Source organism: Triturus cristatus, chromosome 8 (genome assembly GCF_964204655.1).
Source record: "Triturus cristatus chromosome 8, aTriCri1.1, whole genome shotgun sequence".
Lineage (NCBI taxonomy): Eukaryota > Metazoa > Chordata > Amphibia > Caudata > Salamandridae > Triturus > Triturus cristatus.
Window position 1 is genome coordinate 1,633,849,703 of NC_140591.1, and position 17,807 is coordinate 1,633,867,509.

Consider the following 17,807-nt stretch of genomic DNA (forward strand, 5'->3'; position numbering starts at 1 on the left):
TTCACTGTGAAATTGTGGTGTGTCCATGTTGCGTTTTGCGCCGTTTCCTGTTTCAGGCACTATGCCTACTGTTGGACCCGGCCTCGTAGAGTGGCCCTCTGTGCCCCCGCACCACCGAAACCTGGTACCTGCAGCCCAAGCACACGGCCCAGCCGACCCTCCCCACCAGGACACACGCACCGACCCGGACATCCCCGTCCATGGCCTCTCTCCTTTCGGCCACCCCGGGCCCGCGTGCCCACTTCGTGCACCAAGATGGCCGCCCGGCCCCAGCGCGACCCGGGCCTAGAGGCGCCACTCCGGCTGGAGGACATCCCGCTTCCAGGGGATGAGAGAGGGAGGAGCAGTATCTATCGCACCTCTGAACCCCCCGGGACGATGGGTTTCGATCGGCCCTCCGGCCTCCCTGAGAGCTGGCTCCGTGCCTGCTGGGTGTCTGGGACTCCTCCCGGCCCGGCCCTGAAAGGATCAAAAGACACTAGCAGGAAATCCCGACAAGCGACCCCCAGGTGACAAGACCCCTGCCTGCACAGACTCCGGACATCAAAGAGGGGTCGACCTATAACAAGGGGTGCTCTGGGTCTGTCCGGCAGATTCGACGCTGGAACAACGAGAGCCTGCCGACGTGGTCGCGGCTCCTGGAACTTGGACCCTCCTGAGCCCTGCTGAGTGACTCGCGGCTCCCTGAAGATCGTAAGACCTCCGAACTTGTACCTGAGCCCTGCTGAGTGACTCGCGGCTCCCTGAAGATCGTAAGACCTCCGAACTTGTACCTGAGCCCTGCTGAGTGACTCGAGGCTCCCTGAAGATCGTAAGACCTCCGAACTTGTACCTGAGCCCTGCTGAGTGACTCGCGGCTCCCTGAAGATCGTAAGACCTCCGAACCTGTACCTGAGCCCGCTGAGTGACTCGCGGCTCCAACAGACTCTCACGGTCCCGCCGGACCCCGACTACAACATCGTATCCCCCAGCTCGAGGATTGTGAGCTGTGCGCCGGATACGTCCCTGCTTTGAACCTTTACCAGAGACTGTCCCGCTACCCCCTACCCCTTCCGAGACTCTTGAGCCCGCGCTCACCTTGTACATATTTGCAGTGATAACCTACTTGATAAAGATTGTTTTCTCAGAATACCCGGTGTGGTCACCCTGTGTCGTGTGGTGCCAGAGTACGATCCTAGATACGAGATTCCTCCCCCTGGGGAGTGTCCCGCCAGTGCCCGGCTACGATACTTTGAGGGTGGGTCTCAGGGTAGTCAGGACCCCTTCCAGGCTCCTCTGAGGTCGCCGTCTAACATTGGTGGCAAGCAACGGGATTCGGGCCCATCACCTAGAGATCGTACCGTGAACAACAGAAGCACTACCGACAAAGATGGCAGAAGGAAGCGCCGTGAGCCCCGCAGAAACCAACGCCAACAGGGTGTTCCAGGTGGAGCATCTAGAAGAATACACACACAAAGAGCTAAAGCAATTTTGCAAAGAACTTAAAATCGCTACCACTGGTCTCAACACTAAAGAGGATTTGCAGAAAGCACTGAAAACTTGGGTGGAGACCGGGGCCTCCCGCCCGGAAAGCACGGGGGAGCGCCCCGACGAAGCCGAACCCCCCCAAAGTGAAAGCAGTAGCAATCAGGTGCGAGGCATCGTACCAGACGGGGGCCTATCCCCGGAAGAGCTCGTGGACAGAGAGAGAAGCCGCAATCATGAACTCGAGTTAGCCAAACTCAAAATCGAGGGCGAATTGAAGTTAGCGGAAAAAAAGCTAGCAGTAGAGCAAATGCGTGTACAAGGCGAACGAGAAGAAAAGAAGCTCCAACGGGAGCACGAAGGAAGGAAGCTCCAACTAGAGCACGAACGCAGCTTGAAAGAAATCGAGCTCAAGGCCAGAAGCGAGGAAGGAAGGCCCCCGGGAAACCGAGAGACGGCCTCCCCAGCGGAACAGAAGGTCCACATCCCCAAGGATGTGGTCAAGGAATATTATAAAAACGATGACATTCAGCAATGGTTCAGGGCCTACGAGGTCGCCATGACCTCCCATCGGATCCCGCAGAAGGACTGGGGGGCAGGGTTGTGGGGGCGGTTTCTGAGCGAAGGAAGGGACACCCTGCTCGACCTACCCCTCTCCCTGCAGACCTCCTACAGCCACATGAAAGAGGCTCTACTCACAAGATACGGCCTCACCCCAGAAATGTACCGTCAGCGATTCCGGGACTGCAGGAAGATCCCGGGCACCACCTGGGTGGAGTATGTAAACTTTTTCAGTCGGGCCTTCGATGGGTTGATCAAGGACAGCCGGGGCATGGTAGGAGAGTACCCCCGAGCCAGTCAGGGACCACCCCGCCAGAGAGGGGGAGGGAACCAGGGAGGGCCGAGAGAGTCCCAGCCTAGCCCCCCGAAGACACAACCTCCACCTTTTCCGGCGCCCCCCCCACCGGTGACAGGGCCCCCTGGGAGACGGGGACACCGGGTGACCGTCACATGTTTCCGTTGCCAGAAACCCGGGCACTACGCCAATGACCCAGAGTGCCCCATGGCCACCCAAGTCTCCCCTACCACCCCTGCGAGACAGATAGCCAACGTAGCCCTGGGGGAGGAGGTTGAGGAAGCCGAGGAGTGGGAACCCGCAGCGATGGCCCTAGTATCCCTGGGAGATAGGGAGATGATCCCTGGTAGCCTCCTACCCTCCAACACACAGAAATACGGGCAGCTCGTCAAGATCAATGGCCACCAGGTAGAGGCCCTGCGGGACACCGGGGCCAGTATCACCGGTGTCCTCAGGCACCTAGTCCCCGAGGAGCAGATCCTCCCCAACGTCTTTTGCCCCGTAATATCCGCAGACAATAGAGAAAGTATGTGTCAGGTAGCCCTGGTGCCGTTTGAGTGGGGAGGGGTGATAGGTAAACTCAAGGTGGCCGTAAGAACCTCCCAGCCGGTCGACTGCCTCTTAGGGAACGACCTGGAGAGTTCTCCCTGGAAGCACGTCGAGCGCAAGGCCCACCTAGGAATGATGGGACTCCCCGAGTGGGTGTGCGCCACCACCCGATCTATGTCAGCCCGACTCACTCCCCGGAGAGAAGTCGAGAGCACCCCGATCGAAGAGACCAGTACAGTCCCCGCCGAGGGTCCTCCCGTCCCCCCATCAGAAGGGTCCGTCGCCCGCGACGAACCCGCACCATCCGACCCCGCCCCGGTCCCCGAGTTGGGAGATCTACCCGAGTTGGCCCATTGGCGCCACGAGGGCGGGCCCACTCGGGAAGAGTTTTGCCGGGAGCAAGCCACTTGTCCTTCCCTGGTCGGGCTGCGGCGCCAGGCCGAGGGCCAAGCCGCAGGTGACCAGACCGGGACGCACCGAATCTATTGGGAAAATAACATCTTGTACAGTGAGCAGAAGTCGGTGGAGCTGGGATCCGGACGGGTACTGGTGGTACCCCTCCGCTTCCGAGATTTCCTCCTGGGCTTAGCCCACGACGTCCCCCTCGCCGGCCACCTGGGTCAGGACAAGACCTACAGCCGTCTCGTGACCCATTTTTACTGGCCTAGAATGAGAGCAGCGGTAGAAGCCCACTGCAAGTCCTGCCCCACGTGCCAGGCTAGTGGGAAGAGTGGGGGGAAGCGCAAGGCTCCCCTCCAACCCTTCCCGGTCGTCAGTACCCCTTTTGAACGAGTCGGAATCGACATCGTGGGACCACTGGACCCCCCCACCTCCCAAGGCCACCGTTTCATCTTGGTCCTAGTGGACCACGCCACCCGCTATCCTGAGGCTATTCCCCTACGCACCATTACGGCCCCCGTGTGGGCCGGGCCCTGATGGGGATCTTTTCCAGGGTGGGTTTTCCCCGCGAGGTCGTGAGCGATCGCGGCACTAATTTTATCTCGAAGTACATGACGTCCCTGTGGCAACAATGTGGGGTGTCCTATAAATTCACCACCCCGTACCATCCCCAAGGGAACGGCCTAGTAGAAAGGTTTAATAGGACTTTGAAAGGGATGATCGCTGGCCTAGAAGAGCCCCTCCGGCGTAAGTGGGACGTCCTGCTCCCCTGCCTCTTGTTCGCTTACCGGGAGGTCCCCCAGAAGTCCTTAGGGTTCAGCCCGTTTGAATTACTCTATGGACAACTTGTCCGAGGTCCCCTCAGTTTGGTTAAGGAAGGGTGGGAGGCGGCACCCCAGACCACCCCCCGAGATGTGTTCCAATACGTCCTGGCCCTCCGGAACCAGACCAGGAAGTTCCGAGAACTGGCCGAGGCCAACCTGGAGGCAAGTCAAGAAGAGATGAAGCGCTGGTACGACCAGAATGCCACTCTGGTCGAGTTCCAGCCGGGCCAGCAGGTGTGGGTCATGGCTCCCGTGAAGCCTGGCGCCCTCCAGGACCGATGGTCTGGGCCCTACAAAGTGGTTGAGCGGAAGAGTCAAGTCACATACTTGGTGGACGTCCAGTCGCCTCGGGACCCCCTCCGGGTCCTGCACGTGAACCGCCTCAAGCCTCACTTCGAGCGGACAGAACTGAGCCTCCTGCTGGCCACCGATGACGGGGCCGAAGATGAGTCGGATCCCCTCCCGGACCTCCTGTGTGTCAAGGAGCAGGATGGCTCCGTGGAAGGAGTGAACCTCTCCCCAGCCCTCACTGCCCAGCAACAAGCGGACTGCCGCCAGCTCCTAAGACAATTTTCCGACCTCTTCTCCCTGACCCCCCGGGTCACCAACTGGTGTGTTCATGACGTGGACACCGGGGACAGCCCGCCGGTGAGACACCGAGCCTACCGGGTTCCTGACCGGGTCCGGTCCTGCATTCAAGCGGAAGTCTCGAAGATGTTGACCCTGGGGGTGATCGAGCCCTCTGACAGTCCCTGGGCCAGCCCCGTGGTCCTGGTCCCGAAGGCAGCGGCCCCCGGTGTCGCCCCCGAGCTCCGATTCTGCGTGGACTACCGGGGGCTCAATGACGTTACCCGAGCCGATGCCCACTCCATTCCACGAGCCGACGAACTCATTGACCGACTAGGGGCAGCCCGGTTCCTCAGCACATTCGACCTCACCTGCGGATACTGGCAGATTGCGCTCACCGAAGGGGCCAAGGAGCGGTCCGCTTTCTCCACCCCCGATGGGCACTACCGCTTCCGCGTAATGCCCTTCGGGATGAAAAATGCCCCGGCCACTTTCCAGCGACTGGTGAATAGGGTCCTGGCCGGGCTAGAGCAGTTCAGCGCGGCATATCTGGACGACATCGCTGTCTTCAGTTCAGAATGGAGTGAGCACCTCCAGCACCTCCGGAGGGTGCTAACCGCCCTGCGCCAGGCAGGCCTCACAGTAAAAGCCAGCAAGTGCCAGATCGGGCAAGGATCCGTAGTCTACCTGGGGCACCAGGTCGGGAGCGGCCAGGTCGCCCCTCTACAGCCAAAGATCGACGCCATCCTGGCCTGGGAACCACCCGTCACCCAAACGGAGGTCCGAGCCTTTCTGGGACTCACGGGCTACTACCGAAGATTCATTCGGGGGTATGGCAGCCTTGTCGGCCCTCTCACAGAACTCACGTCTAAAAAACAGCCAAAGAAAGTGCAGCGGACAGCTGCCTGCCAGGAAGCTTTCGATGCCCTAAAAAAAGCCATGTGTACTGCCCCCGTCCTCCAGGCTCCCGACTACGCCAAGGAGTTCATAGTCCAGACCGATGCCTCCGAGCATGGCATTGGGGCCGTCCTGTCCCAAGTGAATGACCAAGGCCTAGACCAGCCCGTCGCCTTCCTCAGTTGGTGGCTGTTGCCCCGAGAACAGAGATGGAGCACCATAGAGCGCGAAGCCTTTGCCGTGGTCTGGGCACTCAAAAAGCTACGACCCTACCTGTTCGGCACCCATTTCAGAGTCCAAACTGACCATCGGCCCTTGCGATGGCTCATGCAGATGCGAGGAGAAAACCCCAAGCTACTGCGGTGGTCAATCTCCCTCCAGGGGATGGATTTCACCGTAGAACACCGCCCTGGTACGGACCACGCCAATGCTGACGGCCTCTCCCGGTTCTTCCGCCTCAGCGAAGAGAACCCCCCAAGTTGATGGGCAGTTCTCTCCGGCTTTCAGCTGGGGGGGACGCGTGTTGGACCCGGCCTCGTAGAGTGGCCCTCCGTGTCCCCGCACCACCGAAACCTGGTACCTGCAGCCCAAGCACACGGCCCAGCCGACCCTCCCCACCAGGACACACGCACCGACCCGGACATCCCCGTCCATGGCCTCTCTCCTTTCGGCCACCCCGGGCCCGCGTGCCCACTTCGTGCACCAAGATGGCCGCCCGGCCCCAGCGCGACCCGGGCCTAGAGGCGCCACTCCGGCTGGAGGACATCCCGCTTCCAGGGGATGAGAGAGGGAGGAGCAGTATCTATCGCACCTCTGAACCCCCCTGGACGATGGGTTTCGATCGGCCCTCCGGCCTCCCTGAGAGCTGGCTCCGTGCCTGCTGGGTGTCTGGGACTCCTCCCGACCCGGCCCTGAAAGGATCAAAAGACACTAGCAGGAAATCCCGACAAGCGACCCCCAGGTGACAAGACCCCTGCCTGCACAGACTCCGGACATCAAAGAGGGGTCGACCTATAACAAGGGGTGCTCTGGGTCTGTCCGGCAGATTCGACGCTGGAACAACGAGAGCCTGCCGACGTGGTCGCGGCTCCTGGAACTTGGACCCTCCTGAGCCCTGCTGAGTGACTCGCGGCTCCCTGAAGATCGTAAGACCTCCGAACTTGTACCTGAGCCCTGCTGAGTGACTCGCGGCTCCCTGAAGATCGTAAGACCTCCGAACTTGTACCTGAGCCCTGCTGAGTGACTCGCGGCTCCCTGAAGATCGTAAGACCTCCGAACTTGTACCTGAGCCCTGCTGAGTGACTCGCGGCTCCCTGAAGATCGTAAGACCTCCGAACCTGTACCTGAGCCCGCTGAGTGACTCGCGGCTCCAACAGACTCTCACGGTCCCGCCGGACCCCGACTACAACATCGTATCCCCCAGCTCGAGGATTGTGAGCTGTGCGCCGGATACGTCCCTGCTTTGAACCTTTACCAGAGACTGTCCCGCTACCCCCTACCCCTTCCGAGACTCTTGAGCCCGCGCTCACCTTGTACATATTTGCAGTGATAATCTACTTGATAAAGATTGTTTTCTCAGAATACCCGGTGTGGTCACCCTGTGTCGTGTGGTGCCAGAGTACGATCCTAGATACGAGATTCCTCCCCCTGGGGAGTCTCCCGCCAGTGCCCGGCTACGATACTTTGAGGGTGGGTCTCAGGGTAGTCAGGACCCCTTCCAGGCTCCTCTGAGGTCGCCGTCTAACACCTACCCACACAAGTGAGGTACCATTTTTCTAGGAAGAGTTTGGGGAACGCGGGGTGGGTGGAAATATGTGGATCCACGCAGATTCCAGAACTTTCCACCACAGAAATTTGAAGTAAATGTGTTTATTTGACAATTATTTAGGTTTGCAAGGGATTCTGGGTAACAGAACCTAGTGCGCAGCAGTCAAGTCACCCCATTCTTGATGTCCCTGGGTGTCTAGTTTTCAAAAATGTATAGGTTTGCTAGGTTTCCCTAGGTGTCGGCAGAGCTAGGGTTAAAAAACTACAGCTAGGCACTTTGCCAAAAAAGGGTAATTTTTCACTGTGAAATTGTGGTGTGTCCATGTTGCGTTTTGTGCCGTTTCCTGTCGCGGGCACAATGCCCACCCACACAAGTGAGGTACTGATTTTCCCTGAAGACTTTGGGCAACGCGGGGTGGGTGGAAATTTGTCCATCCACACAGATTCCAGAACTTTCCACCACAGAAATGTGAGGAAAATGTTTTTTTAGCAATTTTTTATGTTTGCAAGGGATTCTGGGTAACAGAACCTGGTGGGAGCCAGTCAAGTCACCCCATCATGGATTCTCCTGGGTGTCTAGTTTTCAGAATTTGTATAGGTTTGCTAGGTTTCCCTAGGTGCCAGCAGAGCTATGGTTCAAAAACTTCATCTAGGCACTTTGCTAAAAAATTATCATTTTTCAGTGTGAAATTGTGGTGGGTCCATGTTGCGTTTTGCGCCCTTTCCTGTCGCGGGCTCTATGCCTACCTACACAAGTGAGGGGCCATTTTTTGAGGAAGACTTTGGGAAATGCAGGGTGGATGGAAATTTGTGGATCCACACAGATTCCAGATCTTTCAACCACAGAAATGTGAGGGAAAATGTGGTTTTCTTCACAATTTTTTAGGCTTGCAAGTGATTCTGTGTAACAGAACTTGGTGAAATTCAGTCAAGTCACCCCATCCTGGATTCCCCTGGGTGTCTAGTTTTCAAAAATGTATAGGTTTCTAGGTTTCCCTAGGTGCCAGTAGAGCTAGGGTTCAAAAACGACAACTAGGCACTTTGCCAAAAGTGTCATTTTTCACTGTGAAATTGGGGTGTGTCCATGTTGCGTTTTGCGCCATTTCCTGTCGCGGGCACTAGGCCTACCCACACAAGTGAGGTGCCATTTTTCTTGTAAGACTTCGAGGAGCGTGGGGTGGGTGGAAACTTGTGGATCCACGCAGATTCCAGAACTTTCCACCACAGAAATTGTGAGGAAAATGTGTTTTTTTAACAATATTTTAGGTTTGCAAGGGATTCTGGGTAACAGAACCTGGTGAGAGGCAGTCAAGTTACCGCATCCTTGATTCCCCTGGGTGATAGCTTTAAAAAAGGTATAGGTTTGCTAGATTTCCCCAGGGGCTGGCAGAGCTATGATTAAAAAACTACAGCTAGGCACTTTGCCAAAAAAGGGTAATTTTTCAGTGCGAAATTGTGGTGTGTCCCTGTTGCGTTTTGCACCGTTTCCTGTTGCGGAATCTATGCCTACCTACACAAGTGAGGTGCCATTTTTCTAGGAAGACTTTGGGGAATGTGGGGTGGGTAGAAATTTGTGGAACCACACAGATTCCAGAACTTTCCACCACAGAAATGTGAGGGAAAAAGTGGATTTCTTGACAATTGTTTAGGTTTGCAAGTGATTCTGTGTAACAGAACTTGGTGAAATTCAGTCAAGTCACCCCATCCTGGATTCCCCTGGGTGTCTAGTTTTTAAAAATGTATAGGTTTGCTAGGTTTCCCTAGGTGCCGGCAGAGCTAGGGTTCAAAAACTACAGCTATTCACTTTGCCAAAAAAGTGTCATTTTTCACTGAGAAATTGGGGTGTGTCCATTTCGCGTTTTGCGCCATTTCCTGTCGCAGACACTAAGCCTACCCACACAAGTGAGGTGCCATTTTTCTCGTAAGACTTCGAGGAACGCGGGGTGGGTGGAAACTTGTGGATCCACGCAGATTCCAGAACTTTCCACTACAGAAATTGTGAGGAAAATCTGTTTTGTTTGACAATATTTTGGGTTTGCAAGGGATTCTGGGTAACAGAACCTGATGAGAGGCAGTCAAGTCACCACATCCTTGACTCCCTTGGGTGTCTAGTTTTAAAAAATGTATAGGTTTGCTAGGTTTCCCTAGGTGCCGGCAGAGCTATGGTTCAAAAAGTACAGCTAGGCACTTTGCCAAAAAATTGTCATTTTTCACTGTGAAATTGGGGTGTGTCCATGTCGCATTTTGCACCATTTCCTGTCGCGAGCACTAGGCCTACCCACACAAGTGAGGTACCATTTTTCCCCGAAGCCTTTGGGGAATGCCGGGTTGGTGGAAATTTGTGGATCCACGCAGATTCTAGAACTTTCCACCACTGAAATGTGAGGGAAATGTGTTTTTTGGGACAATTGTTTAGGTTTGCAAGGGATTCTGGGTAACAGAACCTGGTGAGAGGCAGTCAAGTCACCCCATCTTGGATTCTGCTGGGTGTCTAGTTTTCAGAATTTGTATAGGTTTGCTAGGTTTCCCTAGGTGCCGGCAGAGCTTTGGTTGAAAAACTACAGCTAGTCACTTTGCCGAAAAAGGGACATTTTTTCAGTGCGAAATTGTGGTGTGTCCATGTTGCGTTTTTCGCCGTTTCCTGTTGCGGGCACTATGCCTACCCACACAAGTGAGGTGCCATTTTTCTAGGAAGACTTTGGGGAATGCGGGGTGGGTGGAAATTTGTGGATCCATGCAGATTCCAGAACTTTCCTCCACAGAAATTGTGAGGAAAATGTGTTTTTTTTTAACGATATTTTAGGTTTGCAAGGGATTCTGGGTAACAGAACCTGGTGAGAGGCAGTCAAATCACCACATCCTTGATTCCCCTGGGTGTCTAGTTTTAAAAAATGTATAGATTTGCTAGGTTTCCCTAGGTGCTGGCAGAGCATTGGTTCAAAAACTACAGTTAGGCACTTTGCCAAAAAAGGGTCATTTTCACTGTGAAATTGTGGTGTGTCCATGTTGCGTTTTGCGCCGTTTCCTGTCTCGGGCACTATGCCTACCCACACAAGTGAGGTACCATTTTTCTAGGAGGAGTTTGGGGAACGCGGGGTGGGTGGAAATATGTGGATCCACGCAGATTCCAGAACTTTCCACCACAGAAATTTGAAGTAAATGTGCTTTTTTGACAATTATTTAGGTTTGCAAGGGATTCTGGGTAACAGAACCTAGTGCGAGGCAGTTAAGTCACCCCATTCTTGATGTCCCTGGGTGTCTAGTTTTCAAAAATGTATAGGTTTGCTAGGTTTCCCTAGGTGCCGGCAGAGCTAAGGTTAAAAAACTACAGCTAGGCACTTTGCCAAAAAAGGGTTATTTTCACTGTGAAATTGTGGTGTGTCCATGTTGCGTTTTGTGCCATTTCCTGTCGTGGACAGAATGCCCACCCACACAAGTGAGGTACCATTTTTCTCCGAAGACTTTGGGGAATGTGGGGTGTGTGGAAATTTGCGGATCCACGCAGATTCCAGAACTTTCCACCACTGAAATCGGAGGAAAATGTGTTTTTTTGGCCAATATTTTAGGTTTGCAAGTGATTCTGTGTAACAGAACTTGGTGAAATTCAGTCAAGTCACCCCATCCTGGATTCCCCTGGGTGTCTGGTTTTCAAAAATGTATAGGATTGCTAGGTTTCCCTAGGTGCTGGCAGAGCTAGGGTTCAAAAATTACAGCTATGCACTTTGCCAAAAAAGGGTCATTTTTCACAGTGAAATTGAGGTGTGTCCACGTTGCGTTTTGCGCTGTTTTCTGCCGCGAGCACTAAGCCTACACACACAAGTGAGGTACCATTTTTCTCGGAAGACTTTGGGGAGTGTGGGGTGCATATACATTTGTGGATCCACGCAGATTCCAGAACTTTCCACCACAGAAATGTGATGAAAATATGTTTTTTTAAACTTTTTTTAGGTTTGCAAGGGACTCTGGGTAACAGAACCTGGTGGGAACCAGTCAAGTCACCCCATCCTGGATTCCCCTGTGTGTCTAGTTTTCAAATATGTATAGGTTTTCTAGATTTCCCTAGGTGCCGGCAGAGCTAGGGTTAAAAAACTACAGCTAGGCACTTTGCCAAAAAAGGGTAATTTTTCAGAGTGAAATTGAGGTGTGTCCACGTTGTGTTTTGCGCTGTTTCCTGTCGCAGGCACTAGGCCTACCCACACAACTGATGTGCCATTTTTCTCGTAAGACTTCGAGAAACGCGGAGTGGGTGGAAACTTGTGGATCCACGCAGAGTCCAGAACTTTCCACCACAGAAATCGTGAAGAAAATTTGTTTTTTTTTACCATTGTTTAGGTTTGCAAGAGATTCTGGGTAACAGAACCTGGTGGGAGCCAGTCAAGTCCCCCCATCCTGGATTCCCCTGGGTGTCTAGTTTTAAAAAATGTATAGTTTTGCTAAGTTTCCCTAGGTGCCGGCAGAGCAAGGGTTCAAAAACGACAGCTAGGCACTTTGCAAAAAAAGGGTAATTTTTATTTTTGAAAATGTGGTGTGTTCACATTGCGTTTTGAGCCGTTTCCTGTCGTGGGCACTAGGCCTACCCACACAAGTGAGGTACCATTTTTATCGGGAGACTTAGGGTAATTCAGATTTGCAAAGCAACTGTTATTACCTATTGACTTTTGATGCATTTCTGCCTTCCAAATGAAGGAAAATGTGTAAAAAAGAAGTCATTTTGAAAAATGACCGATAATTCTCATGCTAGTATGAGTATTCCCAATTTCGGAAAATTTGCAAATATATACTGCTTTTAAAGAGCTGTCATAATTAGAAGAAGTTACAGGTGAAAACGTTGACATAAAAGGCTGTTTTTTTCAACTAATTTTCAATTTTTCCTGTATTTAACTGTTAGTTTCTATAAAGAAACCGTGATGGATTTACACAAATGGCCTCTTGCTGAATTCAGCATTTTGTCTACTTTTCTAAAAAGTATAGCTTTCCAGGATCTACTATTGCTTTCATACTCATTTCTACCATTAACTGGAAGGAGGTAGAAAGCACAAAAAATAGCAAAGATAGGCTATGTCCCAGAAAAATGGCAAAACTGTATAAAAAATGTTGGTTTTCTGACAAAAGTCTGTCATTCCCTAAAAGCTGGGAAAATGGTAATTTCAGCCCCACAAACCCTGCATGGAAAAACCCAGACTCTTTCATTTGCAGCAATTCTTTCCCATTTTTCCCCCAAAAAACAAAATTTAGCTGTATTTTGGCTAATTTCTGGGACCCCTCCATGGGAATCCACAAACCCTGGGTACCTTTAGAATCCCCATGATGTTGGAAGAAAAGTATGCAAATTTGGGATGGATATCTTATGTGGTCAAAAAGTTACAGGCGCCTAAGCGCGAACTACCCCAAATAGCCCAAAAAAGGCTTAGCACGGGGGAAAAAGGCCTAGCAGCGAAGGGGTTAAGGCCAACACAGTAGCACTAAATTGGTTATGGTGAGAAGCCAATGCTAAGGCTATAGGCCTGATTGTTTTTTATGAAAAAGCACTATAAAGGCAGTAGGTCTGATGTATTGATTGTGAAACGCATATGCTAAAGTCAATAGGCTTTAAGGGTGGGTTGTTGTTACTCTGTACTAAAGCCTACAGGTATATATTTTGTATGGGATCTCATAGATTTGTGTACTAGGCAAGGGTTTTGGTGTTGGGCATTGCTCTGACAAACCATGAGTACAGAAGGTTTGCGCTGTAAGAATCTTTGCTAAGCCCTGTTAGGAGAGATACTATTTTGCTTTGCCACCTGTGATTTTGTATACATTTGCAATTTTAGGACTGTATGCTGTTTGGCTCCTTTGGGGAAAGCTTACGCTTAGAACAATGGACTTGAGCTGGTTGTGGTGACAAGCCAATGATAAAGGTTACATGCCTAATTGTTTATTATGAAAAGTTACAATAAAGGCAGTAGAAATGACATATGGGTAGTGAAATGCATATGTCAAAGTGAAAGGACATTGAAGGGTAGGTTGTGTTATGACAGAATTAAAGTCTATAGATGGGGTTTTGTTACATGCACTCTAATAGATGATCTTAGTAAGCACGGGGTTTGGTGTTGGTTACTGTTCTGACATGAGTATAAAAGGTTTGCAGAAGTGATTGGAGAAGTGTGGCTCAATGGTTAGCGCAGCAGACCCTGATGCAGAAGTCTGGCCCGGGACCAGGGTTCAATTCCTGCCTCGGCGGCTCTTGGATTCAATTTCCCTGGACCTGATAATTCGTGCCTATTCTAATCATGGGTCCCCCTGTGCAACTCTGGACAAGAGCTTGCTTAATCTCCACAACAACCCCCACTGTGCTAGGATGCCTGGCTTCACCTTGGGGGGTTCCCAGGAGTGGACATCTCACAGGAAAACCAGGAAGGGTTCCACAGCGGTATGAATACAGCGCTACGAGACCTCTGGGTAGAAGTGCACTATATAAGTACAAATACATTTACATCTTGCACTGTGCGAATCCTTGCAAAGTCCTATTAGTAGAGTTAGTATGCTGTATACATTTAAAAATGCTTGACTGTAAGCTTAATCGTTGCCTTGTAGGAAAGCTTACTCTCAGTGCAGTCGGCCCGAGTTGGCAATGGTGAGAAGCAATGATAACAGCTATAGGCTTGACTGGTGTGCAGGGAAATGTTATGCCCGATGCCATTGGTCTGGCCTGTTTATTATGCAAAGTTATTACAAAGGCAGTAGGCCTCGCTTATTCATTGTGAAAACATATGGGAAAGCCAGTAGGCTTCCTACAGGAGATAGTTTTCACATTATGTTACAGGCTGTAGAAAAGTATGTGATTACATGTAAGCTTGTATATTGCCATAGTACACAAGCATTATGGTGTTGGTACCCCAGTCTGACAAACCCTGGTGGTAAAAGTTCACTGTGATGATACTTGTTGGCCCTGTTCTGGGGGGCTGTGCATTGTGTTGACAACTGTAATTTTGCAATTTTGAACATATTTGTAATTCTATAACTGTATCCCTGATGGGTGCCAGCTTCTGCACACTTCCAAAAGCCTGGGTTGTATAGAGTATCAAGCCGCTGGTAATGGGGAGAGGTCTTATCGGTTCACTAGGAAAAGATATATCAGATTCCTTAGGTGTGATCTGTTTTTAATGAAAAGTTATGGCAAAGCAAGTAGGCCTTACCTATCGTGAAAGGTATGCATTAAAGGCAAGCAGCTTTTGAAGGTGGATTGTGATTACACTGTACTAAAGCCTGTAGGTAGCATTTTGTTACATGGAATCTCACATATTACTGTAGTAGGCAAGGTTTCGGTGATGGTAACCAACCTGAGCAAACCATGGGGCCAGACAATCTGCACTGTGGTAATCCTTATTAGGCTCTATTAGTAGGGCTTTTGTTTTGTTTTGACAACAGTGTTTTGTACATATTTGTACATTTAATATGGTTTGCCCGATGATTGCCTTGTGAGAAAGCTTATGGACCACCACACTAGATCTGAGTTGCTTATGGTGACAATCCAATGATAAAAGTTATAAGGTTCATTGTTTATAATGACAAGTAATGATAAAGGCAGTAGGCCTGATATACTGGTTGTGAAATACTAAAGTATATAACAAAAGTGAATGATGGAATGCTTGAATTAATCTCAGCCACTGGTAATTACTCGAGCTGCATCACAATCCAATGTTATTTTGCACACCATGACACCTCAGTTTGTAACCAGTGATATGCAAATCAGTCTTGACCCTCTTCCAATCAGAACAGTTCAGCCTGAACTGCCATGCCAGGTACTCTCCAAACTGGGACACAAGCAACCTAGGAGCGGTTTCCCTCTAGTTATGGGCCCATCAGCTGGGTACAGGTTGGTTCCAGTAATACAGTGTGCATGGGATCCATGGCTGGGCATACCACCCGTCCCACTTAGGGCGACACACGAAAGTATACAAAAAAATGATGGATGGAATGCTTGAACTAATCTCAGTCACCAGTGGGTACAGGTTGGTTCCAGTAATACAGTGTGCATGGGATCCATGGCTGGGCATACCACCCGTCCCACTTAGGGCGACACATGAAAGTATACAAAAAAATGATGGATGTAATGCTTGAACTAATCTCAGTCACCAGTGATTACTTGGGGCCGTACCCCAATCCATTGTTTTTTTGCATACCATGTCACCTCAGTTTGCACTTAGTCATCTGCAAATAAGACTTGACCCTGCTCCAATTGGAAAAGTCCAGTTTCTACTGCAAAGCCAGGTCCTTCCTGAACATGAACACAAGCAACCCAAGACACTGTGCCGCTGGAACCAAGCTGTACCGGGCTGACAGGTCCATAGCTAGGGCAAACCCGTCCTGGGTTGCTTGATTCAGTGAACTGATGAATGGATGCATGAGTGCTAAGATGGGTGACAGTGTATAATGACTTATTGAGTGTCTACACCCATCAGGGACACAAAGGGAACTTCCCTTCATAAGCCAGACCAGTTGTCATTGCCAAAGTTTGTTTCACCATGCAACCTTACAAACGTTGTAAGAACATACATCATGAGACACGCACCTGGCTTCACATGGTTTTTCATTTTGTGATCTGCTGTAAAAAGGCATTCTGTTATCCTGCTAAGAAAGCAGAGAGGATCATCTTTATCCAGTGAGGTAAGTTGTGGAAAACAACCTGAGCTGCTCCCAACACAGCTGGTTTCATATTAGTACTGAGGCTACAAACGTTTATTGCATTAGAACCATTGCAAATAAAAAACAAGATTAAACAGGTAAAAAGGATTTTAATTCAATTAGGATATATATTTTTAGATTTCTAGGATATGTGTTTGGGTCATTTATCCTATATGCATTCTCATGTTTGCCTTTGACAATATAAGAATCATTGTAACTACTATTTTGCTCCATATAATTGTTGTCCTCGGTCAGTGTACACCAAAGATTTGTCACACAGCACTGTAAATGTGTTTTCATGTGCTGAGTTTGTAGGCAGTCTGCTGGGAGTCCCACTGCTAAAGGGTCTCTCACAGGGGTTTTTCCAAGTTCTTTTATTAATCCCCTTAATTCCATGAAGCCTCCTGCTATTCTTTTCTGTGTGAATCTCTTCTCAATTTCACGGTAACTGGAAGTGTGCTTCACACCTCCACCTGGCAGATGCCACATGGGCTGCAGCCTGACTCAGATAAGGCCTTTCTGCAATCACCTGTAGGATCATGCAGAAGGGTCCCTAGTCAGCAGCTGGATCCCTCACAGAACAAAGTCCCTCCTTCTTACACACCCGTGGCGGCATCTAACTCCTGAAATTGATTATTAGAAAGTAAAGAAGTTGTAAAGCGCAATCCTGACCTGTGCCGTTGCTGACCTCTCCTTGTGAACAGGGTACACAGTCGAAGCAGCACGCGGGCTCCCCCTCTCTGGCGGCCCTTCTGTACCCAGGAGGGCAACTCTCACTGCAGACGGAGCGCGGAACCTGCGGGAGGAGCAAAAAGAAACTATTAATGCAAGACAGAGTGCGGAACCTGCAGGAGGAGGAAAAAGAAACTATTAATGCAAGACAGAGTGCAGGACCTGCAGGAGGAGGAAAAAGAAACTATTAATGGAAGACAGAGTGCGGAACATGCAGGAAGAGGAAAAAGAAACTATTAATGGAAGACAGAGTGCGGAACCTGCAGGAGGAGGAAAAAGAAACTATTAATGGAAGACAGAGTGCGGAACATGCAGGAAGAGGAAAAAGAAACTATTAATGGAAGACAGAGTGCGGAACATGCGGGAGGAGCAAAAAGAAACTATTAATGCAAGACAGAGTGCGGAACCTGCAGGAGGAGCAAAAAGAAACTATTAATGAACAATAGAGCGCGGAACCTGTGGGAGGAGCAAAAAGAAACTATTAATGGAAGACAGAGTGCGGAACCTGCAGGAGGAGCAAAAAGAAACTATTAATGGAAGACAGAGTGCGGAACCTGCAGGAGGAGCAAAAAGAAACTATTAATGGAAGACAGAGTGCGGAACATGCGGGAGGAGCAAAAAGAAACTATTAATGGAAGACAGAGTGCGGAACCTGCAGGAGGAGCAAAAAGAAACTATTAATGGAAGACAGAGTGCGGAACCTGCAGGAGGAGCGTACTAGAAGAAATAGAGCAGTGCCTGACAATGAAACAAGAAACCGCCTGGAATGTGCAGGAGGAGCAAAGTGAGAATCTTAATAGAAAGACAGAGAGAGAAACCTGCAGGTGGAGGAAAGTGAGAATATTCATGGATAGAGAGAGCACAGAACCTGCAGGAGGAGAAGCAAAGTGAGAACAATACAAAGTAGAGCCTAGACCATGCACATGGACGTCATTCAGATGTCACCGAAGGCTTCTACTGCACTCTCTGACTGGCCCCCGGCAACTACTGTCACTGGCTTTGCAATCCCTTGCCTCAGGAGTGACAAAAGCAGTGTCCAGACCAGAAGATAAGCAGTGCCCTGACAAGCACTGTTTACTTTCTGCAGC

The 17,807-nt window shown here is 50.6% G+C and overlaps 1 protein-coding gene across 1 annotated transcript in view; it reads right to left on the minus strand.

The window, feature by feature from the left end:
* Positions 1–17,567, minus strand: part of LOC146808463 (vomeronasal type-2 receptor 26-like) — a 338,649-nt gene extending 321,082 nt beyond the window's left edge. The window contains exons 1-2 of the mRNA XM_085623955.1: positions 17,538–17,567; positions 16,660–16,783 (exon numbers count right to left, since the gene is read on the minus strand). Coding sequence (XP_085480081.1) covers positions 16,660–16,783; positions 17,538–17,567 — 154 coding nt within the window. The remainder of the gene's footprint in view (positions 1–16,659; positions 16,784–17,537) is intronic.
* Between the last annotated feature and the right edge of the window lie 240 nt (positions 17,568–17,807).